The 27,978-nt window shown below is 45.7% G+C and overlaps 1 protein-coding gene across 2 annotated transcripts; it reads right to left on the bottom strand.

The window, feature by feature from the left end:
- Positions 1-366: 366 nt before the first annotated feature.
- GNL1 (G protein nucleolar 1 (putative)) lies at positions 367-27,978 on the bottom strand. Of its 2 annotated transcripts, none has more exons than XM_028713445.2 (12): positions 27,795-27,978; positions 17,397-17,565; positions 11,730-11,866; positions 10,845-10,996; positions 9,352-9,423; positions 7,604-7,802; positions 7,023-7,118; positions 5,657-5,854; positions 4,211-4,389; positions 3,780-3,942; positions 3,261-3,401; positions 367-798 (listed from the first exon to the last, which is right to left on the bottom strand). In XM_028713445.2, the coding sequence occupies exons 1-12, from the start codon at positions 27,868-27,870 to the stop codon at positions 512-514; spliced, it is 1,869 nt and encodes a 622-aa protein (XP_028569278.1). In that variant the 5' UTR covers positions 27,871-27,978; the 3' UTR covers positions 367-511. The 2 variants fall into 2 exon arrangements, with proteins under 2 accessions (XP_028569278.1, XP_028569279.1); XM_028713446.2 differs by lacking the exon at positions 27,795-27,978 and adding an exon at positions 26,533-26,557.

The raw sequence follows: 27,978 nt of genomic DNA, 5'->3' as shown, positions 1-27,978 counted from the left end.
ATGTCCAGTTCTCCTTGCGTGGCTTTGGCTATCTTTCCCCCCCACCTAAAAATTTATTGGACATACGTAACCAGTGGAGCTGCCTCAAGGTTACTGGTACCTCCCTCTCTTCCTTGGAGGAAGGGTTCCATTTTGGCCACATAAAGGCTGGCAGCTAGGAAATTGAATTGGCTATTTGTATACGGGATTTCCTCAGACAGGGTGGGGTCACAAAGAGAGGGTGGCTCTCGCCTTCATGTCCTGATTGCGAGTTTTGCAGAAATGCCTGGATAGCTGCTGTCGGAGCCAGAGAACTGATGGATGTCAGGCCGACCCTGCATTCTTATCCCTTGCCCTATGCCCTCCCCACAGTGATGGGAGGTGCGCCAGGAAATAAACATCACCTTTATTGATATACAGCGGCTCTGGAGCTTGAGAATGAACATGGGGTGGGGGGGGTAGAGACGGGAGCAGAATGGGGGAGAGGAGAGAGCCATCCATCCCCTCTCAGTCTGTCCATCAGGGGAAGCTGCTAACATTCATCCTCCCCAAGCAAAGCAAACAAGTTCCGGCCAGCAAACTTTCCCTTCCTAGAAGGGCCAGGCTGGCTAGGCCCGCTCTTGGGCGCCGAGTGCGGTTCTTCTTCCTCCTCGCCTTCTTCGTCTGCATCCCGGTCTTTCTCGTCATCCTCTTCTTCTCCCGAGCTGGAGATTTCGTCTTCCTCCTCTTCCTCCTCCCCAGAGCTGCGCTTGCCATCATGGCGGTGGGCCTCTTGCAAAGCGGCAATCTCAGCTGTTTCAGGGTGGTGTTCCCACATGGCTGAAGGGGAGAGAGAGAGAGGAGACTGTCAGAATCACAGGAATTGCCAAGGGTCAAAGGTCACCCAGTGAAAGCCACTAAGGTGGTAAATTTCATATTCAAGTAAAACGGTGTGGGGAACTGTCTCCTGAAAGTCTCAATTTCAGATTCCACGACTGTATATAGACATTTTGTCCCAACACACATCACTTTACACTTGTTTACGCTGAACTGCATTTGCCGTTTTACCACCCATGTGCTCAGTTTGGAGAGGTCCGTTCGGAGCACTTCATAAATCTTTGATGGTTTATTATTATTATTTTTAATAATTATTATTTTTATTTATTAATGCAACAAAAAAAGGAAAACACAAATAGAAAATTACACACAGGAATAACAATAAACACAATTTTTTTAACAAACAATAAAATGTAAGTTGGTCTTAAGAAGAGTTTGGATTTGATATCCCGCCTTTCACTCCCTTTAAGGAGTCTCAAAGCAGCTAACATTCTCCTTTCCCTTCCTCCCCCACAACAAACACTCTGTGAGGTGAGTGGGGCTGAGAGACTTCAGAGAAGTGTGACTGGCCCAAGGTCACCCAGCAGCTGCATGTGGAGGAGCAGAGACGCGAACCCGGTTCACCAGATTACGAGACTACCGCTCTTAACCACTACACCACACTGGCTCTCTTAACACTATAGACCCGACCTCCCGTCTATTCCTTATTTCATTTTTATATTACTTATTGCCAATACACACTTTTATCATAATTTAACTCATTCTTAATATACTTTAACTCTCATGTCTAACTTGCAACTATTACTGAAATTCCTCAAATGCTGCAACAGAATTTAAACTACTGTAATTATATTTCAAATATTCAAATATTCATAGAATCATAGAATCATAGAGTTGGAAGAGACCACAAGGGCCATCGAGTCCAACCCCCTGCCAAGCAGGAATTCTTTGAAAACCTCCCATTTTGAAACAAATTCCTGTTTTGGTTTATTCTTTATTTTTTCTGATAGACCATCTAATTCTGCATATTCTGTCCGCTTTTATATCCATTCATGTACAAAGGGAATTTCAATACTCTTCCATTTTGCCGCGATTCCCAGGAGATAAGCCTCTGGTTTACCTCTAACTCCAGATCATTTACGAACAAGTTCAAAAGGGCTGTCACATGGAAGATGGAGCAAGCTGGTTTTCTCCTGCTCTGGAGAGTAGGACAGTAAGACATCTGAAGGCAATCCTGTTTAGGTAAGTTTTTAATGTTTGATGTTTTATAGTGTTTTTAATATTCTGTTAGGAGCTGCCCAGAGTCATTGGGGAAACCCAGCCAGATGGGTGGGGTATAAATTGATGACAATGGTAAGTTTGTTGTTGGTATGAGCTTTCGTGTGCATGCACACTTCTTCAGATACACAAAAGCGCATACCAACAACAAACTTCGTTGGTCTCGAAGGTGCTACTGGAAGGAATTTTTTTATTTTGTTTTGACTACAGCAGACCAGCAAGGCTACCTACCTGTAACTAGATGATGATGATGATGACCTGAACCAATGGATTCAAGTTACAAGAAAGGAGATTCCAATGAAACATAAGGAAGAACTTTCTGACACTAAGAACTGTTTGACAGTGGAACGGACTCCCTCGGGAGGTTGTGCACCCTCCATCACTGGAGGTTTTAAAGCAGACGTTGGATGGCCATCTGTCATGGATGCTTTTAAATTGAGATTTCTTATTGCAGACTAGATGACCCTCAGGGTCCCTTCCAACTCCACAATGCTATGAAAAGTACAGGTCCCAAAGTTGAAACTTGGTGGCTTCACTTTCTCTACCTCTTCATTCGAAGAACTGCCCATTTATTCCTACTCTCTGCTTCCTGATAAAGGTAGAGGTAAAGGGACCGCTGACCATTAGGTCCAGTCGTGGCCGACTCTGGGGTTGCGGCGCTCATCTCGCTTTATCGGTCGCGGGAGCCGGCGTACAGCTTCCGGGTCATGTGGCCAGCATGACTAAGCCGCTTCTGGCGAACCAGATCAGCGCACAGAAACACCGTTTACCTTCCCGCCGGAGCGGTACCTATTTATCTACTTGCACTTTGACGTGCTTTCAAACTACTAGGTTGGCAGGAGCAGGGACTGAGCAACGGGAGCTCACCCCATCGCGGGGATTCAAACTGCCGACCTTCTGATCGGCAAGTCCTAATACTTAACCTTAATTCCTGATCCACCACAAAACCTCTTCTTCTTATCCCATGGCTGTTAAGCTTACTCGGGAGTCTTTGCTGAGGCACCTTTGTCAAAAGCTTTTTTGGAAGTCCGAGTACGCTATGTCAACCAGATCCCCTCTCTCTACACACTCGTTGACATTGAATTCTAATAGGTTTGTGAGACAGGACTTTCCCTTGCATAGCTCCTGCTGACTGCTTCAAGTGAGGCTTTTATAAGCTTGATTATTTGATCCTTAACCACAGGTACCTTTCCTTGCAGAGTAGCCCGGAGGCCTCATGCAGACACAGAGGCGCCCGTCCACTGCCAGGCGTAGGAGGCTATTGGCTGCTCGGTAGACGTCATTGCGGGCTCCCTTGGCGGTCTTGTAGCCGCGCTTCTCAGCCCAGGCTAAAAAGAGGGTAGAAATGGTGTCAGAGTTCACAGACGTATTGACAATGCTCAGCCTTCCTGCTAAATCAAGGGTTGCCAGCATGGTGCCCTCCAGACGTCATGGACCCCACCCACCTGCATTATCCCAGACAATTGGCTGTGCTGAGTGAGGCTGGTAGTTGCTATCCGTGGCAGGGTTTTTCCAAACTGGGCCTCCGGCTGTTTTTGGACTACAACCCCCATCATCCCTAGCTAGCAGGACCAGTGGTCAGGGATGATGGGAGTTGTAGTCCAAAAACAGCTGGCGACCCAAGTTTGGGAAACCCTGGTCTACAACATCTAGGTTGGCTACCCTGTGCTAAAGGGCAGCGCCATGCCCTCGCTGCACCCTTTTACCTTCACAGACATCCCAGGCGCACCATGGGGGCTCAGGTTTCCCATGTTCGGCATCCGGATGTTTCAGCTTGAGCAAGGCTTGGACTGGAATTCGGCTGGCCAGGAACCCCACAGAAGTGTAGGGCTCCTGGATCTGGGAAATAGGGTAGATGCCAGCCAGGATCTAAAAATGAGAGCACAAGGGCACACCTGTTACAGGGCTTGCAGATCCCATGTATTACTCCGTGGAAGCAGATTAAGACACAAGAGATTTCCTTTCAACCAATGTGAGACCAACCAGGCTTTTGAGTTCTACTCCCCCTGCTGAAGAAACAACACAAATGCCATCTCCCACCTTGTTCAACCTCACGCCCTCCCCCCAAAGCCCCAGCAACAAATCCCTCCCAGATCGTTTGTCTCCTCCACTCCTCTCCTACTTCACAAGCACTTACCTGCTGTTTTCTGTCCACAAGGGAGGGGAAGATGAGCCCAGGGCAGTCGCACAGCTTGACTGTGGGCGTCAGGAAGTAGGTCTGGAAGTACTTGGTGTGGCCTGGAGTGCGGGAGACGCTCACCACCTTGCGGCCCACCAAGCCATTTATGAGCGAGGACTTGCCCACGTTGGGAAAGCCTGTGAGGGAGGAAGAGGTATTGGAGGTCTTCAAGCAGAGGCTGGGCAATTGTATGTTGTGGATGCTCTGGTCATGGATGTCCTCTGAGGTCTACCTCCAAATGTATTTATGCTGCACCACTGGTGCATGTGGGGCCTCACAGTGAGGCAAGTCCTCACTCCCAATGAGCTTTAAAATCTGAACGTTTTCAAGCTGAGCCTGGAAAGTCATTTGTTAGGGATACTTTAGCCCTGCATGTCCTGCATTACGTACCCTACAAGGTCCACTAGTTTATTTATGCTGCGCCCTTGCTGCCTATGGGGCCTCAAGGAAAGGCAACGCAGGTGGGTCCTCACTCCCAATGAGCTTTAAAATCCAAAACAGGCAAGTGGGGAAACAGAGCGGGGGGGGGGAGGGGGAGGGAGGAGAGGTAAGGAAAGGATGGAAGGAACGTGGGCAGATACCACTGCATTTGCCTAAAGCAGCCTTTCTCAACCTGTGGGTCCCCAGATGTTGTTGAACTACAACTCCCATCACCCCTAGCTAGCAAGGCCAGAACTCATGGATGATGGGAGTTGTAGTCCAACAACATCTGGGGACCCACAGGTTGAGAACCGCAGGCCTAAATGTTGGTTGCAGTGACAAATGAGGACTATGAGGATAAACCAAACCAAAGACCATACATAAAAGGAGGGTTTAGAGGAGGGATTTGAAGGAAGGGAGAACTGTGTCATCAGGTACCCATTCAGGAAGGCAATAATATAATATAAATATATAATATAAAGAGCAGCAAATGAGGCAATCATTTAAAAAAGCTTATTTCTTTGTGGGACGCAGGTGGTGCTGTGGGTTAAACCACAGAGCCTAGGACTTGCTGATCAGAAGGTCGGTGGTTCGAATCCCTGTGACAGGGTGAGCTCCCGTTGCTCAGTCCCTGCTCCTGCCAACCTAGCAGTTCGAAAGCACGTCAAAGTGCAAGTAGATAAATAGGTACCGCTCCGGCAGCAAGGTAAACAGTGTTTCCGTGCGCTGCTCTGGTTCGCCAGAAGAGGCTTAGTCATGCTGGCCACATGACCCGGTAGCTGTACACTGGCTCCCTTGGCCAATAAAGCGAGCTGAGCGCCACAACCCCAGAGTTGGCCACGACTGGACCTAATGGTCAGGGGTCCCTTTACCTTTACTATTTCTTAAGCAAGTACTTACATAACCATCGCAGCCCAACTTAAGAGTCAACACTCAACAGTTTCTAGCTGGATGTCTTTGTCCACCACCAGAGGGCGCACTCACCTACACAGCCCACTGTCAGGATTCCATCCTTATAGATTTCCTGGGAGAAGCCCCCGGCTTCCATGGCCACATCCGTCTGGTGCTCCACTAGTACAGCTGCGCTTTCGTCATCGTCGTCCTCTTCCTCCGAGTCCTCAAGCGGCAGGCGAGAGGTAGCTGCATCCCGCTCGATTTTCTCCTTCCAGCTGCTCAAGTCCACTGGAGAAAAGAGGAAAGAGATGCCAAAAAAAGACTCATAACAAGCAGTGATGCAAACAGTACCACACAACCCATTTTTTAATCTAAGGCTGAAATCCAATGCACAAATCCAAGCACAGGTGTAATTATGTGGGGCTTACTTCCGCTTGAAAGAGAAGGAAAACTGGGCTGCACAAATATCGTATCAAAACTTTGTTGGGACTGTGTTACTCTCAATGCCTAGATTAGCCGGAGGGAACCTTAGAGCAGACACAGGCCTGGTCCATGTGCTATGTTAGTTATGGGTTAGTGTGAACACATAAGTACATAGGTGGTACTGTGGTCTAAACCACTGAGCCTCTTGGGCTTGCTGATTTGAAGGTCGGCAGTTCGGATCCCTGAGATGGGGTGAGCTCCCGTTGCTCTGTCCCAGCTCCTGCCAACCTAGCAGTTCCAAAGCACACCAGTGCAAGTAGATAAATAGGTACCGCTGCGACAGGAAGATAAACGGCGTTTCTGTGCACTCTGGTTTCCGTCACGGTGTCCTGTTGCGCGAGCAGCAGTTTAGTCATGCTGGCCACATGACCTGGAAAGCTGTCTGTGGACAAACGCCGGCTCCCTCGGACTGAAAGCGAGATGAGTGCCACAACCCCATAGTCGCCTTTACCCTTTTACCTTCCCAGAGGGAAGATCATGGCTACTTTGCTCCTGCTCTAGTCCTGATCCTGCTGCACTGCTGTAAGCTAAGCTATGGTTTGGTAACCAAGGTTTGCTCTTGGTTTACAGGCCTGTGGGTTGTCTCAAAGAAACAAACCATGAGCAAAGGTTCAGATGTCACAGTAAACCAAACCGTGGCTTATGTCACAGTAGCACAACAGCAGCAGCAGCAGCAGCGGAGGTGGAACAAAGCAGCCATGATCTCTCCAGGAGCCTTCACCTTCATGCTAAGCCATGCTTTGGCTCAGTACTACATACAAACTGAGCCACAGAGTGCCTCTCATTATTTCTGAGGTTCCATTTGCATGGGCTAAAGAAGCTTCAGGATCAGAAAATGCGGCTTATAAGCAGGATTGAGTTCTGGGCGCTTTCCTTGCAAATAGGTGCTGACCTCCAGAAGAATTTTAGCCCTGGAGTAAAACCAACTCCGCAGGGGTAAGCCAAGAGCTCAGAGTGACGCATGCAAACTCACCTCTTCCAGCCACGATGCTCTCGCAAGCGCTCAGCAGCTGATCGGGCCCCATGGCTCTGCTCCAGCCCTTTCGACGCTTCCGGCGTTTCTTAAAAACTGACGAGAGAGAAAACCCAGAAAATCAAGTCCTGGGAGCCAAGATTTCACCCAGCAGCAAAGTAAAGCCAACGCACCTCTTCCTAAAAGTGAGCCAACGCACCTCTTCCTTAAAAAGTAGTTGGATCTAAAGATTCAGAAAAAGAGAGGCAGGCAACCAAAGCAGCACCTTTGACTTCCATGCAGTTTAGGAAGGCATGGAAGTCAAAGGGGGTGTTTACATGTTGACTTATTGCTTTGAAAAAACAGATCTTTAATCTCTATGTTTTATCTTTTGAGTTATTTTCTATCTCTTTCTTCTGATTGTTTTCACTTGTTTTCTCTCTCTTTTTCTTTTCTCCTCCTTTCCTTTTTCTCCTCTTCTCTATGTTTTTTGATTTCATTTACATTTACGTTGGATTAAAAAAATATATATTTGGTATCAGCCTTGTGTCTCTTTTTTATAAACGCTAATGCAATTTATTGGAAAAAGAACAAGAAAATACCAGTGCTGGGATCTTGGTCCTGTTGCGGATAGGAAGTGAAGCAGATCACGTGGATTTCGGGGAAGCGGCTCTTGAAGTAGTGCTTCCAGGCCACCACCAGGGATGGGGGAGCCAGGTCAATCTTGTTCAGTACCAGGATGAGGTTCCTCTTCATCTGCTTAGTCACAAAGTCATAGAGGGCTGGGGAAAAGTTGATGACCTGGGCAGGAAGGGTTGGGGAAGGGAGAACCAAATTAAGTGAGAGGTCCCAAACAGTGAGGGCTAAGAATATGTATTTCTTCCTTCTTTCTCCTCTGTGATATAGATGTGATTAGAATGTAAAGGTAAAGGTCCCCTGGATGGTTACGTCCAGTCAAAGGTGACTATGGGGTTGCGGCGCTCATCTTGCTTTCAGGCCAAAGGAGCCAGTGTTTGTCCACAGACAGCTTTCCGGATCATGTGGCCGGCAAGACTAAACTGCTTCTTGCACAACAGGACACTTTGGCGGAAACCAGAGCGCACAGACACACTGTTTACCTTCCTGCTGCAGCAGTACCTATTTATCTACTTGCACTGGTGTGCTTTCGAGCTGCTAGGTTGGCAGGAGCTGGGACAGAGCAACGGGAGCTCACCCTGTCTCAGGGATTCGAAACGCCAACCGTCCGAACAGCAAGCCCAAGAGGCTCAGTGGTTTAGCCCACAGGTGGCAAGATGCTTTTGGCCCAGGGATGGAAAGATGACAAGGTCCCTACCAGATTGGAATGGCAGACTTAAGTTGATGTACTATGCAGAGATGGCAAAAATGACCGGGAAAATCAGAAACCAGGAAGACCAAAATGTTAACAAAGAATGGGGGAGATTTATTTGGCAGTTTCCACTGTAAACAATTGAACTCAAATAAACACTTGTGATGTAACAAGGACTTTGGATGTAACGAACAATCAAATAATTGGAGTGACTTAGAATATGCAGTTCGAATCCCCGCGGCGGGGTGCACTCCCGTTGTTCGGTCCCAGCGCCTGCCAACCTAGCAGTTCGAAAGCACCCCCGGGTGCAAGTAGATAAATAGGGACCGCTTACTAGCGGGAAAGTAAACGGTGTTCTGTGTGCGGCTCTGGCTCGCCAGAGCAGCTTGGTCACGCTGGCCACGTGACCCGGAAGTGTCTCCGGACAGTGCTGGCCCCCGGCCTCTTAAGTGAGATGGGCGCACAACCCTAGAGTCTGGCAAGACTGGCCCGTACGGGCAGGGGTACCTTTACCTTTTAGAATATGCAGTAGAAAATGACAAGTACGGAACCCATGGAGGGAAGTCTAAAGATTCGAAAGAATCTTGTGTTTGTTTGTTTTATCTGTGATTCTAAAAGTAAATTTTAATTTGTAAAACCAAATAAAAATTAATATTAAAAAAATAGAATGTAGTGGCAGGTGGGGGTGACTTTATACAAAATGCCATTCCACATTGTCATGGGAGACACTGCCCCCAGGACCCAGAGCATGTGGCTCCCGAAGGATTTTCCCATTTTATTCTTAAGTGGTTCTTAGCTAGGAATTCACATTAAACTGCTACACTAGGACCACTCTTGGGGCATGTAGAAAAATACTTTTTTGGGGGGAGGCTGCACCCCAGGGACTCAGCCCTAGAAATTGTCCTCCTGTTTAGCTAGTTAAATCACATTAAAGGATCTGAGAAACCAGGTCAAAGGTCTGCGCAAACAAGGTCTATCAAGAATGAGCCACCAGTCATCAACAGAACCGCAAAATGTCCTTACTGGGTGCCGGATGTCTGTAATGAGCAACACAATGTCGGACATCTCCAGTACACGCCACAGCTGCCTCCATGTCTACAAGAGAAACCAGGAGATTAGAAAAAGGCCTGTGTAAGATTACACTAGGCCTAAGCGGATTAAAAGGACCCCTTTGAACCTGGGTCAAAATTAAATTGGAGTCAGGACTGGTATCCCAGCAATCACAACTCCCCAAGGCTTAATTGGCACTTTGGAACAGAATCAGCAAACGGCATTGTGTTTACACTGCACCAAAAACCAAAGAAAGAAAGAAAGAAAGAAAGAAAGAAAGAAAGAAAGAAAATGAAAAAATGAAAGCACATAGGAAAAAGCATGAAAGCCGCGTGTTAGATTGTCATGTGTGAAAATCGCACACGTTGTCTCACTGGGTGCACGAATCCTGGGGAGCTGCTGTCAACTGCATCCTTTTCATTGCTTGTACACCCAGTGAAATATGCACATGTGCAATTGCCACATGATTCTCATGCTATTTTCTGCACAATAGCATTTCCTGTTTAGAAACGGCATAATATGTGAAGCGAATATCCATGGAAACAGAATTAGGCGTTAACTAGTATTAATAGTTTCTTAAAGGACTGGAGGCAAAGGAAACATAGCTGGTTCATACAGTGGGGGGAATCCAAAATCTGCAGTTGGGCGCGATATCTTTATAAGGGCCAACGTAAATGTCATAAAATAGTGAGCAAACTTTCACATTCTCCAGGACTCTGTTGAACTGAACATTAAGCAAAAAAGGAATGGGGGAGAGAGAGAAAGGAGCTGGTTTGATGATCTAGCTACAACCTGCATTTAGTCACAGCTTTTTGATAGAGTGTAGGAGACAGCACACCAAATTGGATTAGGCTGGATCAGGTCTCAAGTTACACCGAGGGCTGCAGAGACAAAGGCCACATTCACACCATATATTTACAGCACTACAATACTTCTTTAAACAGTCTTGACTTCTGCCAAAGAATTCTGGGAGCCGTAGTTTGCTAAGGTTGCTGGGAGCTGGTAGGAGACCCCACAATTCCCCTCACATAGAGTTACAATTGCCAGAGTGGCTTATGACAACCAGCCCCTCTTCAGAGGGAACTCTGGGAATTGTAGTTCTGTGAGGGGAATATATTGGGGTATCTCAACAACTCTCAGCACCCTTAACAAACTGCAGCCCCCAGAATTCCTTGGGGAGAAGCCATGACAGGTTAAAGTGGTATCGTCGTGTTTTAAAGGCATGGCGTGAATGTGGCTAAAGAAACACAACTCTTTGTCGCCCCAGCTCTTGCCCCAAAATAGCTGAAACCCTGAACCGTACAAGCAAAGTTAATTACACAAGACAGCCAGTTACAAATCTTTTTTTTGACACTTGACTCTGGCTGCATGAAAGGAATGGACTGGTGGAAAAGATCACTCCACTCAGCTCCAATACAGCTGAACCATTCAGCCTGACTTTCCTCTTAAGGCTTTTAAAGGCTCACCTCCAAATTGTGCTCAAAGTAGCTCAGCTGGCTTGGTGGGAATGTACTGTAGATATTCTCGAGATATTCCCGAAAACACTTCTCCTCTCGGGCTAAGAGCTGGTCCTTGGTCATCTGATAATTCCAGGGCGGGCGTTTTGGAAAATCCAGTGCTGAGAAAGGTTAAGGATCAGTTGGAAGATATAGCCAACGTCTTGTGAGAGGCAGGAGAGAAGTTCTAAGGGGAAAAGCTACATCTTGCATCAAGAAGCTTCCCTGATCACTCCTACTCCCATCGATACTTTTCACCGATAGCTACCATTTGGACAATCCAAGAAATATAGAGCCTTTCAGAAAGCCAGGACAAGGCTGACATAATGATAAGAACGGGAACATAAAAACTGAATTGAGAAGACTTACTGAACTGATGGAACGTGGGCAACATGGCAAGTTGGCAGGCCATTAAGGAGATTTAAACTTGCATGCAGGCACATTAATGTTATATATATATATAACCAGGGCTGCCATAAGTCCGGAATTTCTTGGACATTTTTTTTGCGAATTCCATTAAAAATAACTCAAAAACTTATTTTTTGGAGATTTTGCAAATAAAGCTCAACAACTTTGGCAAAAAAAAAAAAGAGCTCTAGATTTTCTCTTTAAAATATGGCAACCCTTTATCAACCTACTGTTTAGTGATACGGGGAACTTTCATACTTAATCCCCTTTTTTCCCTATTGGGCCCATTTTTAAACCACCTGCATATGGTGCTTCCATAGGGCAAAACTGTCTGCTGCCTCCAGAGGCCAGGAGGGGTAGTGCTTTACAGAGGGAGGAAATCTTCAGCATTTTCCCCTGTCAGCCGAGACTCCCCAGGAATGCCTTAGCCAGATCCCCTTTGCTCACCTGAACCAGTCTTATAAACGTCTTCTATGTCCACCTCTGTCTCAACTTCTGGAGCAGGCTCCAAGATCTTCTCTCGGGCAATCTTTTTCCTCCGCTCCACCTCCTCTCTACTCTCCCGGTCAAAGTGCAGCCGGTATCTGTCAGGCAGGGGGAAAGAAGCGAAAGCAGGAAAGATCAGGCAGAAGATAAAAGAGAGGGGCCATCCTTGGCTGAAATTCGCTGCCCAGCTTCCCATCCGAGGCCCAGAACCGGGCACATCTTGCTCAGTTTCAGGATTACAGTGATTTAAGCAATACACGAAGTACCTTACGGTCTTCAAACAAAAACATCTTGGAGGTCCCGGGCCACAGAGAGGTTATGTTGGCCTCAACCAGAGCCAGGGCTTTTTTGGCTATGGCTCCAATCTGGTGGAACGCTCTGTCACAAGAGACTAGGGCCCTGCAGGACTTGACATCTTTCCGTAGGGCCTGCAAGACAGAGCTGTTTGACCAGGCCTTTGGCCAGGGCACAGCCTGACCTCCTCCTTTGGCAATCCTCACAGAACTCTAGCCCAACGGTTGCCATTAACCTGATTTGAACTGATTTTATAATGAAATGATTTTAGAATGTTCTATCATTTTGCTGTTGTTAGCCGCTCTGAGCCCAGCTTCGGCTGGGATATAAATAAAATTTTATTATTATTTTATTAATACATCCAAAAGGAGGCCCAGGTTACTTGCCACATGAAAAAGCTGCAGCAAAGTATGTTGGAAATGCAAATAAAAAGAAGGCACGTTCTACCACATGCGGTGGACGTGCAAGGTAACAAAAGCATTCTGGGAAATGATGTATAATGAGTTGGGGGGAAACGTTTAAAATAACATTTGTGGAAAAATCAGAGGCATTTTTGTTACGCATTATAGGTACAGAGATTCCAAAAGAGCAGAAAAGACTATTTATGTTTGCGACGACAGCAGCAAGAATACTACTGGCCCAGAATGGGAAAGAAGACAAAGTTCCAACCAGAGAAGAATGGCTGATGAAGATGAGGGACTATGCCGAAATGGCGAAACTGAGTGGGAGAATCAGAGACCAGGACAAGAAGAAGTTTAGGAGAGAATGTGAAAAGTTTATAGGTTACCTAAGAGAACATTGTAAACAGTTAAAAACTTTCGCAGGATTAGAACACTTGTAAAAGACAAAATAGAATGGAAAAGTTAAAAATAGATATAACAAATTGGGGGGGGGGGGAATAGGATAAGTGGAATAAAAAGGGATGGATAATAGAAACCAGAGAAGGGCAGAGGGAAGTCAAGGGATTCTGAGAATCCTGAAAGAAAAGGCGATTGATATGTTTAAATGTAAATTTGTTATGTAAAACTTAATTAAAAATATTTACATCAAAAAAGCTGCAACAAAGGATTGGACCCCAACATTCTCTCCCTGTTTCAGGAAAGGCCAGCATTAATGATGTCCAGCAGCTTGGATGGCTTTAAAAGATTAGACAGATTCATGGAAGATAAAGTGATTAATGGCTACAAACCAGAGTTGGTTGTGTTTTTGAATCCCAGTTGCTGGAAATTGTAAAATGTGGCGAGCCTCTTGTGCTCAGATTCTGCTTGTGGGCTCTCCATAGGCATTTGGTTGGCCTCTGTGAGAACACGATGCTGGACCAGAAGCAGCCATTGGCCTGATCCAGCATCTTCTTCTTGTCTACTTCCACAAAGGCCAGTATATACCATATTTTTCACTCTATAGGACGCACTTTTTCCCCTCCAAAAATTAAGGGGAAATGTGTGTGCGTCCTATGTAGCGAATGCAGGCTCCTTGGCTTCAGCGATAGCAACGCGAAGCCACCGAAGCACAGAGGGAACCCTCCCTCCGCGCTCTGGAGGCTTCGCGTTGCTTTCGCTGAAGCCTGCTTTCGCTGAAGCCTGGTCGCACCAACCCCTCTCATTCTCCAGGCTTCAGGGATAGTCGCCTGAAGCCTGCGGAGTGCAGCACGAGTTCCCACTGTGCTCTGCAGGCTTCAGGTTCCTTTTGCTGAAGCCAGGAAAACAAGACTCTCCTGGCTTCACCAGAGAGGGAGAGCTGCGTAGCGCCCCTTCAGCCAAGCGGGAGGAGAAATGGAAGGGGCTCCATTTCTCCTGCCGCTTCGCTGAAGGGGCGCTGAGCAGAGAGGGGGAGAATTTTTCTTCTTCTTGTTCTCCCCCTCTAAAACAAGGTGTGTCCTATGGTCTGGTGCGTCCTATAGAGCGAAAAATGTCTATAGCCTCTGTCTCAGTCTGTGACACAGACTCACACTATGGGGATTGCCTGGCATCAAATGTTATCATCCCTTAGGTGCAATGTTAAAACAGGTATTTTAATACTTTGTAGTTTAAAACAGCACTGGAGGATGCTACATTAGAAACAAACAAAAACTTTTTTATTTTGCTGTTTCAATTGCTCTTTACTTTGTGAATTGTGCCAAGTATGTTATTATTTTTTCCCATCATTTTTAACAGGTTTATTGTCTATTGCATTAATGTTTTTTATTTAAATGATATTGTAAACTACCCTGGGGCTAATAATAATAATAATAATAATAATAATAATAATAATAAAATAATAATAATAATAATAATAATAATAATAATAATAATAATAATAATAAATTTTATTTATACCCCGCCCTCCCCAGCCAAGACCAGGATCAGGGCGGCTAACACCAGGTATAAAAACACTTGATTAAAATACAACTAAAATACAAGATTAAAATGCAGCCTCATTTCAGTAGAAACTCAAATCAAAAACTTTTTGGGGATGAAAATGTCAAATCTTCACCAAGGCCAACTATTCAGACAAATATATTACAAAGGGTGGTACCACAAATACCTGAAATCAGAGGCAGGGCCTCCTCAGCCCATTTGGCCTACCAGGCCACTTTGCCAAACCACACCCCACTTGCCAATCACCTGATATCAGGTGTGGGCTGTTAAGAAGGCAACTGGGCTGAGACAAAAGGGGCCTTCTGAAGCAACACACAGAGTGCTTCTGAAGTCCCAAAAATTGGAGACTGCAGAGCACAGTGCAGAGCTCTTTGAAAGCCCCTGCGTGATGCTTTGATGTCCCAACTTCAACGGACAGACAGCGTCATGCAAGGCTGTTTGCGAGGGTCTTATGAAGAGCATTTCAAAGTTCCCAACATTCAGCTGACTGTCGGGGCTTCCAAATGCCATGTCACCATAGCATCTGGTGATAGCCTTTCCCACCAGTCACAGCAGGTAAGAGAGATAAGGATCTGGCCTGCTGGCTGGATCCGCCTTTTCTGCCTCTTACCTTATCAGCTTTTCTCAACCTGTGGGTCCCCAGATGTTTTGGGACTACAACTCCCATCACCCCCTAGCTAGCAAGGCCAGAGCTCAGGGGTGATGGGAGTTGTAGTCCAACAACATCTGGGGACCCACAGGTTGAGAACCACTGCAAGGCTTAAATGAAACAAAACAATAACAAACAATAGTGGCAACATGGATGCCCTTGCTACTGGCGACCTGTTCCATTCATTCATATTTGTCCCTTCCCCCAGTTAGTTGAGAAGGGATTTTGCGGGCTTCTAAAGTCTCACTCCATCCTTGTACTGGCCAAGTTTTTGCAGGGATGTTTATCTTCAGGGATGAAATTACACCACATGCCTTAAGAGTATTCTCTCAGCCTACCTCATAGGGCCAGGTGGAAAAGAGATATGGGTTATGAAATAAGAGTGCAATAAAAGTGCAATAAAAGAGCCTGCCTCACATCAAGTTGGATCACTGATCCATGATGCCCAGTAAGGCCTCCTCTGACTGGAGCTGTTCTCTAACAAGGACCACGATCAAGGACCACGATGGCTATGTTCTCCCTCTGAATGCCAGATGCTGGAATTCACAAGTGGGGCAATGTCAGGGGTTAAACCCGAGACTTTCACCATGCAAGACACACATTCTAGCAACAAGCTGCAGACTCCTTTGAGTGCCTAGGTTTTATTTCCATGGAATATATACAAAAAAGAGAGAGAAAATCCAAGTCTGGTGGTGGGAAACTGTAGACAGAACTCTCTGCTCCAGGAGGAAAGCTAGTGTTCATCAGAACACAAGCCAATTGTGTTGCATGCTCATGTGAACATTGTGACTTATTTTCGCATGCATGCTTTAACGTACATTCACAACACAGGAGGAGGGTTATGTGGTGATACTGACAGCTCTTCCCTGTTCTGCCTTCTAAAGGAGAACTTGTCCTTTGCTCTATGTTGCACTCAGAGGCACAACAGGAAATGGTGGAGCATAGTCTATTTTGGTAATGTTCACAAGTCGGGAGAAACGTTTCCTACATCCTCCTCACGTGCAAGTCTCTTACTGAGAAGAGTACACGCATTAAAAGCACGTTGCTGACTTCTTAAATGTTCACGTGCGCGTGTGAGGGAAAGGGATTTCTGCCGTGAAGATGTCAGAGCAGCAGAATCACAATTTTGAAAGCAGGTCCTCGATTCTATTTCAAAACGGAGCATATCAGGGCGGCCTGTTCAGCTGAGGGGAATTCAAAGGCAGGACAAGAATGGAGGACTCACTGTCTCACGTGCAGCAAAATTATCACACCTAAGCTAAGAACAACCAACACATTCTGGCCACAAAAGTTGCACTTTCATTGAGTAGGCCCAGGCCATTAACCAACGTCCATGAAAAAAAGAATTTGCCAAATAAGGAAATAAATGGGTTAGAGGAGGCATGGGGAACCTATAGCCCTCCAGATATCAGTGGACTACAAATCCCATCACCCCTAGATGGGAATGGAAGTCCAACCACATCTGGAGGATGATAGGTTTTCTGGCCGTGAATCACTCTAATCCAGGGATGATTAATTTATGGCCCTGCAGATATTATGGGACTCCAGCTCCCATCAGTCCTGGCAACATGGCCAGTGGTCAAGGTTGATGGGATTTGTAGTCCAATGCCCCCCCAGAGGCCATTCCACCACTGCAAGTAGCTGGAAAGTCAGATCTATATTATGGCTGTTCAATCTCGTTAGCATAATTAAACATGCATGTTATAGTTACGCCGGGCACACGTGTGGGTGGGAGGGCTTAGCAGGAGAAAGGGGCTCCTCCAATGAGCATCAGGTAGACTCCATTGTAATTGCCCAGAATGCCTTGCAGCAACAGAGCTGCTATGGGGGGCATTGTGGTAAATACAAAGGCGGCTGCTTGGCATTCATTGGAGAGTAGGAAGAGCAGGGTCCAAGGGAGCGGTTTTAGTAGCAATTGGCTCTCAGCAGCTGCCCAAGATGTTGCCATCTTCTCAGAACAGGAGCCACATCAGCTGAGGCCATGGGGCTTAGAGTTAAGCAACATCTGGAGGGCCACAAGTTCTCCATCCCTGAAGCTGGAGCTTTCTCCAGCAGGAAGGGCACCCAAAGAGAGGCCTCTGAAGAGGAACACAGGGCATCAACAGAGTGGGATGGAAGCAGATTTCAGCTAACTGGGTCTCAACCCATGTAGGTCCCTGAAAGCTGGGAACAAGCACTGTGAATTGGGCTCAGGCAATGGAACGGGGTCTGGGGAGCTCATGCGAGAATATGTCCCTGATGAAGAACGTATCTTAAAAGTTGTGGGCCGGCTTCAGCCCCTCCCCGGATGCTTCTTCAAATCAAGCGCAGCAAAATCCCCTGCATTACCTGTTGGGATCGTAGCCATGTTCTCCCGGCTTGCGGACTTGAGGCTGCTGGTTCAGCTTGCGCACCTGCAGAGAGAACGACTCGCTGTCCGACGTGTCCGTATGGTCCTCGTGCCTGTCGTGGCTGCCACTCCGGCTGTTGGAGCTGGACCTCACGCCATCTTGAAAGCCTGGAGGGACAAGCAAAGGGGAAGTGAGCAGAGAGGCCGAGTCGTAACTCTGAAACCCCAGGGAAGGAATTCAAAGTAGCGCTAAATAGACCACTCTGCCTGTACAAAAGCTTCTGCTCTCTTGATGGTGGAACCATCTCCCCTCCCATTGCTGTTCTGGGGGTTCTCCTGACCCCCTCACAATTTCTGGGAGGCACAGGGGGGAATTACTACATTTTTTCATCTATAAGATGCCACCTATTTTGGGGACTCAGATTTAAGAAAATGGGGGAAGATGGCCCCTAATTTTTGATATTATTTTTTATGGAAAAAACCTAGTCTTATAAACGGAAAAATACGGTATATCACGATTTAAATCACTAGTCAGTAAGACTTGATTTAAATCCTTTTTTTTTTTTTACAGAAAGGCTCATTCTTGCTGGTATCATCTTAATATTTACAACCAGGTTTCATTTTTGGAATAATAAATTTTCAGAGTAGTTTTTACAGTTCTATCAAAAATGACTGATTTGGTTATACTATTAGAAATACATAGATAATTATGAAATTATTGTGAGGTTTAATAAGTTAACTGTTTATATTTGGACAACTTTTCTGCTGTACTTTATTGGAAGGAGAAAAATAATCATTTCCTTAATAACAATTTAAACAATTTATTTAACTAAAACAATAACATTATAGCATATGTATCCATGTTTGTCAACTAAGTTAAAAAAAACCTTAGACCGAGTTTTAGCACACATGAAAAACTTTAAACAAATCCTTATTTCCTGATGAATAGCCTTTGGACTATATTGTAACTTAAACAGAAAACTATCCTTAAGAAGATTTTTTTTCCTCCTAAAGTATTTTACTTTAAAAATCTGATTTAGCTAAAAAAAAATCTGATTTAGATCAAAAAATTCTGATTTAAATTTAAAAAATATCCAATTTTTATTTATTTATTTTATTTTTAATATCATTGGTTTTTATCCACCCTGGCTGAAAACCACACCAGGGGTGGGAAGCAATGGGTTCCCAGATGGGAACTACAACTCCCATCATCCTTGACCCCTGACCATGCTGGATGGGAATCATGGGAGTTGGAGTCCACCTCCTCTGATATAAACCAGAATTCCATTATCACTTGAAGAAGAGACACGAAGGTTCAAAACCACCAGATACCCGTCAAAATTATAAGAGGCAGAGGGAGTGGGATTTGAGGGTCGCGTTGCAATACTGAAGGCAAATGGCTCCCAGGCAGGATTCTGTGGAGGCAGCAAAAGGGGTTTAAAGTAGACAAGAACACCACAGCACCTTGGACTCTCCCCATATTTTTGGCCAGGGTGTGTACCATAACTAAAAGCAGGGATAGGTGTTTGCAGACTTAACAGAGGGAGGTAGAACTATAGGGATTCCAGGGCTCATTCCTACGAGGGCAAGGGAGCCTACTAGAGGGAGGAATCCAGTTCTCGAAGGCCAAAGGAAGGAGAAAGCACAGGCCGCCGGCGCTTCTGTTATCGACTCTGAAACAACTCCTCAGCAGGAGGAGCAGAGAGGGGATTTGTCCGAAAGAGCTGCAACAGTCTTGCTCGTTGTTTCTGAGGGGATTTTGAGGCCGAGAAGGGGCTCAAAAGGCAGGAAACAGATGACTCACCCCAGGGTGGGGCCTGTAAGTCTTGCTATCGACAGCTCCCAGCCCACATCTGCAAAGCCGGGCTGCGGTGTTGGCAGGCGGGGAGGATAAAGAGCCAGCCATTTTTCCAAATCATGAAACAGGAGACCCAGCCCCTAATTCGTGGAGCAGAGAACTCGACTAACACAGAGCTCTCCCCTCAGCACCGATCATTTACATACGAAGACATATTTTGCTTTGCACATACGCTTGCATAGGATGGGTGGGCGGACAACCCACTGGACTAGATTCTGAAGTACAGTGGTACCTCAGGTTACATACGTTTCAGGTTACAGACTCCCCTAACTCAGAAATGGTGCTTCAGGTTAAGAACTTTGCTTCAGGATGAGAACAGAAATCGTGCTCCGGCGGCGCGGCAGCAGCAGGAGGCCCCATTAGCTAAAGTGGTGCTTCAGGTTAAGAACAGTTTCAGGTTAAGAACAAACCTCTGGAACGAATTAAGTACTTAACCTGAGCTACCACTCTACAACTTTCCCAGTGGCCAACTGGGCTTACTGGCTGTTAATGGTCATGCCAATGCAACAGTGCCACTGCCTTCTCCTGCAGCAGCCACACCTGAGAGTATGCCGCTCCCCATATTTCCTGTTCTGAATCTTAACGTTTTAATCTGGCCCTCAGGATGAAGGTCTTTGATCCTTGCAACACGTTCCTGTTTTTCCTGTTTGCTTCCAAGGATAGGCTGATTTATAACCCTGCATCCAGAGCCCCTACGCCAGCCAGCAGTAGGCAGATGTCAGGCCAGATCTGAGGCTCAGCAGAAGAGAACCTGATTGGCATGCAAACGGTCCTCACAGTTCAATCCGCAGCATGTCCCAGTGGGGAAGGTAGACATTTCTGTCCAACAAGCTCAAAAGATGCTGATGGTCAGTGTAGACCAGTGTTTCCCAAACTTGGAGATCCAGCTGTTTTCGGACTACAACTCCCATCATCCCTAGCTAGTTAGCGGTCAGGGATGTTGGGAACTGTAGTCCGAAAACAGCTGGTGACCCAAGTTTGAGAAACCCTGGTGTAGACAATGGTGAGCTACATGAAACAATGGTCTGACTTGGTACAGTGGTACCTCTGGTTAAGAACTTAATTCGTTCCGAAGATCTGTTCTTAACCTGAAACCGCTCTTAACCTAAGGTACCACTTTAGCTAATGGGGCCTCCCGCTGTTGCCGCCACACAACTTCTGTTCTCATCCTGAGGTAAAGTTCTTAACCCGAGGTACTACTTCTGGGTTAGCGGAGTCTGTAACCTGAAGTCTCTGTAACCCGAGGTGTCTGTAACCCGAGGTGTCTGTAACCCGAGGTACCACTGTATAAGGAAGTTTCCCATTTTTTGGGGTTGTTTAGTAAAGCAAGAAGGTCACCCTTCAGATATCCTGGTCCCAGTGGCTTTAATGGCCGTTACCAACATTGCAGAAAAAAATCCATGCACAATTACTTCACAGGGACATTAAAAGTTTGAAGCCTGAGTCCTTCTATCCACCACTTCAGGGCTGGGGAACATGTGTTCCTCCAGATGTTGCAGGACTACAACTCCCATCATCTCTGACCACTGGCCACACTACCTAGAGGCTGCCGGGAGTTGGAAGGAGAACTCAAGCTACCTCCCCTGCATGCACTGAATAGGCAAGGAGAAAGACTGTGATGTGGCCCTGCCTTCAAAACCGCAAACGAAGAACACAGAAGTAAATTAATCTCACCTGAAGAACCACCACAGGACTCCCTATTTGCTTATAGGTTCATGTGAGCAAAGCTACTACTATAACGCCCCAATTATGGACGGTGTGTGTGTGGAACCTAAAAGTTTGGGCCAGAGGTAAGGGAGTGGGATACAGTGGAACCTCGGGTTGCGAACGTGATCCGTGCGGGAGGCACGTTTGCAACCTGCAGCATTCACAACCCACAGCGCTGCGTCTGCACACGTGCAGGTTGCGATTTGGTGTTTCTGTGCATGCGCCAAAACCCTGAAATAACCCGTTCCGGTACTTCCGGGTTCGGCGCGGTGCGCAACCCGAAAACACGTAACCTCAAGCTTCTGTAAACCAAGGTACCACTGTATATGGATTTCATTAACAGCTCCACAGCTTTCCATCCATGATTTCAAGCACTGTGCAATTATATATTTACTGTATTTTTCACTCTATAGGACGCACCAGACCATAGGACGCACCGGACCATAGGAGGGGGAGAGCAGGGGAAAAAAATTCTCCCCCTCTCTGCTCAGTGCCCCTTCAGTGAAGCGGCAGGAGAAACGGAGCCCCTTCCATTTCTCCTCCCGCTTCGCCGAAGGGGCGCTGCACAGAGAGAGAAAACTGTGCAGTGCCTCTCCAGCGAAGCGAAGCCTGGAGAGCAAGAGGGATCGGTGTGCACCAACCCCTCTCGCTCTCCAGGCTTCAGGCGGCTATCCACAAGCCTTTGGAGCGCAGCGGAAACTCCTGTTGCGCTCTGAAGGCTTGCGGATAGCTGCCTGAAGCCCCCGGAGAGCAGCGCGAACTGCCGCTGTGCTCCGGGGACTTCAAGCGGCTTCAACGAAAGTAACGCGAAGCCTCCGGAGCGCGGGGGGAGCTCTCCCTCTGCGCTTTGGAGGCTTTGCGTTGCTATCGCTGAAGCCAAGGAGCCTGCATTCGCTCCATAGGACGCACACACATTTCTCCTTCATTTTTGGAGGGGGGAAAGTGTATCCTATAGAGCGAAAAATACGGTACTTCCCAAAAGCTTTGCTCGATCCACCATTTAAGCTGAGCTTCGACATCTTGATGCGTGCAGGCAGGGTGGCTGGTGTAACACTCATACTTCTCTAATCTAGTCACGTTTGAAAAGGTCGAATCTGGCGTGCGACAGCGATATCCCTCAGTCGTCTCTAAAGTATTTAGTTTTTTATTTGACAGCAACAACGAATCTGCAAGGCTATTAAAAAGGGATTGTGATGGGGGGGGGAGTATAAAGTTAAGAACCTTCGTGGACGACTTGATCATCACAACTGAAAACCTGACAGAATGTATCCCAAGAACAATAGAATGTATAAATGAATTTGGACACCTAGCTGGCTTTAAGATAAAACTATAAAAAAACAAATCTATTAGTAAAAAATATGGGGAATCAAGAAAAAACTGAGCTACAAAAAATCTCAGGGTTGGAGATTAAAAAAAGATGAAATATCTCGGCATATTTATGACAACAAGAAATATAGACCTATTTCAAGAAAACTACGTTAAAGTATGGAAGGAGATAAAGAGAAATTTAGAAACTTGGAATAGGCTACATCTATCATTTTGGGGCTGTATCTCAACAGTAAAGATGAATATATTGCCTAGAATGATATTTCTATTCCAAACCATGCCAATTCTAGGAGGCATGGAATGTTTTAAGAAGTGGAAAAGAGATCTAGCCAGGTTTGTATGGAATGGAAAAAAACCTAGAATAAAATATAAATTACTTATTGATCGGAACAAAAAAAATTCCTTGCAGTAGCACCTTAAAGACCAACTAAGTTAGTTCTTGGTATGAGCTTTCGTGTGCATGCACACTTCTTCAGATACCTCGAAAGCTCATACCAAGAACTAACTTAGTTGGTCTTTAAGGTGCTACTGCAAGGAATTTTTTTTGTTTTGACTATGGCTGACCAACACGGCTACCCATCTGTTATTGATCGGAGAAAGAGAGGCGGATTTGACCTATCTGACATGGAATTATATCATGTTGCAGCAGATTTGACTTGGTTAAGGGAATGGATTAAGTTAAAGGATACTGGTGTGTTTAGATCTGGAGGGAGTAGGCCCTCGATTTGGATGGCATGCATACCTAATAGATGAAAAGGTGAGAGTCCACAAGGGTTTTATGCACCATATTATAAGGAAATCGTTGTAAAAAATATGGATGAAATATAAAGGGATCCTAGAAGCCAAAACACCTTGGTGGACCTCACCCTTAGAAATCATGACCGTAAAGAGAAAGAATATGAATAACAACTGGGCAACATATAAGGTATTACTGGAAGAGGAAAATAATAAATTGAAAGAATATAAGGAACTTAAAAAATATTTGAACGATTGGCTGCAATATTTTCAAATTAATCAGAGATTGCCAAAAGATAAACAAAAAGGATCTGAGAAAGAAATTTCAAGATTGGATGAGTACTTAATCCAATCTAAAAGTAAACGTATTTCCAAATTATATGATTTGCTCCTAGAATGGGAGGTAGAGGAGGAGCAAGTGAAGACAGTGATGGTAAAGTGGACCCAGGATTTAGGGGGAAATATTATGATGAGCCAATGGGAACCGCTGTAGAAAAGGGATATTAAATTTACGGTGTGCTATAATTTAAGAGAGAATGTATTGAAAATGCAATATAGATGGTATCTGACCCTGGTTAGACTGGCAAAAATGTATACAAACTGCAGTGATGTTTGTTGGAGATGCACAACAGGGCAGGAAGCTTTCTACACATGTGGTGGGAGTGCAAAGAGATAGTGGGATTCTGGGAAAATATTTACAACGAATTGAAAAAGATGTTTAGATTTTCATTTGGGGGAAAAACAGAATCCTTTCTCCTAGGTATCATGTCAGAGGAAATAAAAAGAACGGTCAGACCAATATTTATGTATGCAACTACAGAGGCAAGGTTAATTGTCAAATACCGGAAAAGCAGCAGTGTCCTAACTAAAACAGACTGGCTATCTAAAATGATGGAATACTTCCATATTGCCAAATTAACAGGGAGGATAAGAGGAGATATGGTACAAAGAGTGAATAAGGAATGGGCTATCTTTAAGGAATACATCAAAATCTATGTGAAAAAAGTAGAACTTTTGACAGATATAGAGTGAATCCAGGAAATGATTAGAGTGAAAGGAGAGTAAAGTTAAGATAGAAGAAGAGTTAAAGAAATAATGAAATGTGTTTAAGCTAATTGGAAAAATAAAGTAGCGTAACAAGAATGACTGAAAGTCAAGTCACTTGGTGGGTGTCCGTGTGGAGTAGGTGTGTAGGTATGTTGATACATATACTATAGGTAGGTATAATATAGAGTAATGTAGGTATTTTTTATGCTATGAAAATAAGGTAGTGTGTTGTGTATATGTATTGTGTAACTGCAAAAGTTTGCATTTTATATGTTAATAATAATAATAAAAATATTAGCAAGCAACATTCCCATCAGCATTTTCAAATAAAAGCACACACAAAAGGAATGTTGTGTAAAGCAATTCGATAATTAATGCAGTTCGATACAAACTTGTATTAATAAAATAGTAATAATGATCAGAAATGGCTGTCCAATCCTCTATTAAAGCCATCCAAATTGGTGGCCATCACTGCCTCCTGTGGCAGGCAGTTCCATAGTTTAACTATACACTGTGTGACAGTAGTCTATCTAGGAAGCGCCCTCTTCACCCAGTGCAGCAATGCAATCCCAGAAGCAGTTTCTTCCACAGTTCCAGCCCAGAAGTGAAGTGGGACTGGTTCCATTCACTCAGCTATGGATAAACCATCCCCTGCAAACAGAATGGCTGCTTCACCCATTAACTCATCTAAGTGCCATCAGGCAAACAATGACTGTCTCATCCAAAACTTGGACCATTCTCACCAGCCAACTTTACAGGGCTGCTGCAAGGATTACTAAAGACGAGATATGGAAAGGCACTTCAAAGATCCAGATTCTACTACATTAAGCGCAAGGCCTTATCTTCGCTATCTAAAGGACGATGACACACTCCTAACACATGCCCACCTTCCTGTTCTGTGTCAACCGGAGCTCTCTTATCTGAGAAACCAGTGCAAAAAAAGCGCCAGCTGCCCATTTAATGCCCTAAAGAGTTATTTCGGTCCCATTAGCACATAATTCATAACCCCCATAAAGCGTTTTCATCCCACTGCCTGTCACTGAAGCTCAGCACTTTTCTTTCGAATTGTTTCTAGTTGAGTTGGCACAGTAGCAGTTTGAGCACAGTGCATCTCTCTCTCTCTGTCACAAGAGGTGGGGTTTCCCCCCTTCCCTTATTCGTATGAATCCCCCCCCCCCAATAACGCAGCTACACAAGATGATGCGTAACCACCACCTTCCTCTTTTAGCTCTGCCCGCCAAAGATGCTACAGTCAACAAAAACCTTGCAGGGCGCAGGAGTACAGCTAAATAGCCTGGACCACGCTGGCTATTTTTAAATACGACCGCAACGAAAATGATAGTATTGCACTGGAATGAATGGCTTAGCGTAGCTCCAGCTATAATGGCACACCGATCGGTACTACTACCCTTTGTTTCTGCGCAAAGCTTCCATTTATACCACATGCACCTATCACAGTCTCAAAAGCCCTGTAGCTTTCCAACTGCAGAAATTGTGAATACAAGGATCTGATCCAGGGACAGTGGGATGTGCATCTCCCCCCTTAATGCACCAAAGTCAACGTCTGACGTCTTATTATGCTTTTATATCTGTTGGAAGCCGCCCAGAGTGGCTGGGGCAACCCAGTCAGATGGGTGGTGTACAAGCAACAACGACAATAATGGTTATAACAAAATACAACAATAACAATAATAGCTATAAAGGAAGTGGAATGGGACATGGCGCAGGCCTGAGCAATTTGTGGTCCACCACGCTGAACGGAGTTCACATCACATCTGACAGGCGCTATATGAACCTCTTGATACTGCAGACACTGCCTGGGCCTGCAGTGAGGAGGGCTGCATTCAGCTTGGTGGGTTGCAAGATATGCAGACCTGATGCAAACATTACAATGTAATTCTAAACACAGATACAGCCCTACTGATTTCAGTGCAAGTTAATAAGGCCAAGATGGAACCTTGTGGCCCTCCAGATGTTCTTGGGGGACTCCAGGAGAAGAGACCTGGCTTAGCTGCAAAGGATCTGTTTTGCATGCAGAAAGTTCAATGTTCAGTTCCTCCAGTCGATTAAATCTGGCCCCATGGTAGAACCCCAGAAAAACTTCAACCCTAAAAAAAAGCTCAACAATTTTGGGTTTCAAATTGTAAAATGTGGCCCTCTTTGAAAAAAGTTTGGGCACCCCTGGTTTAGACAATATTGACCTAGGAGGGCCTATGGTCTGACTCCGAAGCTCTTGTCAGTCCAAGCCGGAATTAACATCTTGACGACCACAGGTTCCACATCACTACTTTAATGCAACCTTTTACTAATGGGTTCTTCTTTTTTTTTAATAAATAAAAAATCCATATAGAAAATTACATTTGTTACTCAACTATTGAACAAAACTAGTGATTTCCTGCTCACCCAACACTGATATTTATAACACAAATTACATACAATTGCATTTTAAGGTTTCGTCTTACTTAATTCCATCCGCTCTAACATGTTTCTTAACAAACCACACCATTTTTGCAGTTTCCCTGCTCTTTTAGAGCTGTTGTTGAAACCATGTGTAAGATCTGGCAAGGGACAAAACTGAATATGAATAGTAGAACAAATTCAATGGTTATAACCCTAAGCCAAAATAACTGAAGGAAAGAGTTGTGTTCTCTATTTGAAAAGTGTTTCTGTCTCCCAGCTACGGGGAGGTGAGGACACAGCATTCCCGATGCACTGGAGAAGGGCAGTTTATTCCATTAAGCAGTTTAGGTGGGAGAAAAAGAGAGAACACTATAATGCCCACTGCATTGCAGATGTTGGGTGTACACAGAAATATAGCAAGCCCCCTCAATGCCTTCCAAAGAGAGAATCATCCTTCAAGTGTACATCAAGAACCCATTATCCAAAAATTGAGGGCGGCGGACCTAAAATTTTATTTTGAACACAGTTTAAAAGGTGGTTCAGAAGGAAGAGGCTAGTGCTCCCTCCAAAAGGGCCTAGTTTAATACTTCATTGAAGGGAGAAGACTGGAGTGCTCCACAAGAGTTGACAATTCCATGTACGCACATGCAAAGGGGGGTGGGGGTGGGAAATGAGGCTTGTAAATTAACATGAATTAACAGCATGCACCCAACATGTGAGAAACCAGAGAGAGAAAGTGAACATCTCTAGACTCATCTTCCAAATTGTTTCCAGGAGGGGAGCAGGGGATGCTAAGTCGTGAGCTGAAAGGCCTGGCTCACTTACGCCTGCCCACCCCCGCTTTGCAAAAAGGGAGAGCGAGAGAGAGAGAAAAGAGGGAAAGGGAGAGGAAGAGAGAGGTGCTATACGTTTTCAGGGAAGAAGATTTGCTTTCTATGTAAGCGTTTCCTGCAGAAGCCAATAAATAGCCAACCCCCGATTTGTTTTAATGGAGGAGAGGTAGAGGTCACGCTTTCTCTTCCTTCCAACGCCCCCTCTAAAATGTTTCAAGGAGGAAGAGGAGGCGTGGCCTTATGCTACCCAGATGTTTATGTGGGCGATCATGAGAACCAGATGTTGCTAATGATGGGTTCCTTCTCATCATGAAAAGGGGAGAGATGTTTGGGGGGAGGTAAGAGAAAGGTGAGAATACAGATGTTGAAGAGAGAGGGGGGATGCTCCCCACATGCAGCCCAAAGAGGGTGGGGGAATGTTACATCCTTCCAGATGTTTCAAGGCGGGGCCCCGCCCCCTCCCGCACGGCCCCGCCCCCTCCCGCGCTCACCCTGCCGCTTTCTCTCCCGTTTGTCCTGCAGCTGCTTCTTCTTCTGCTTAGCGCTGAACGGCCTCTTGCGGTGCATGTCCTATCCCGGCTGCCGTCCCCTCCTCCTCCTCCTCCTTCTGCTCCTCCACCACCAGCCCCGACGCGCGGCACCGGAGTGGGCGGGGCCAAGAGGAGAGCGCTTCTC

Source organism: Podarcis muralis, chromosome 2, assembly GCF_964188315.1.
Source record: "Podarcis muralis chromosome 2, rPodMur119.hap1.1, whole genome shotgun sequence".
Taxonomy (NCBI): domain Eukaryota; kingdom Metazoa; phylum Chordata; class Lepidosauria; order Squamata; family Lacertidae; genus Podarcis; species Podarcis muralis.
The sequence above is the reverse complement of the archived record's forward strand: the minus strand, read 5'-3'. Positions and strand labels throughout refer to the sequence as shown.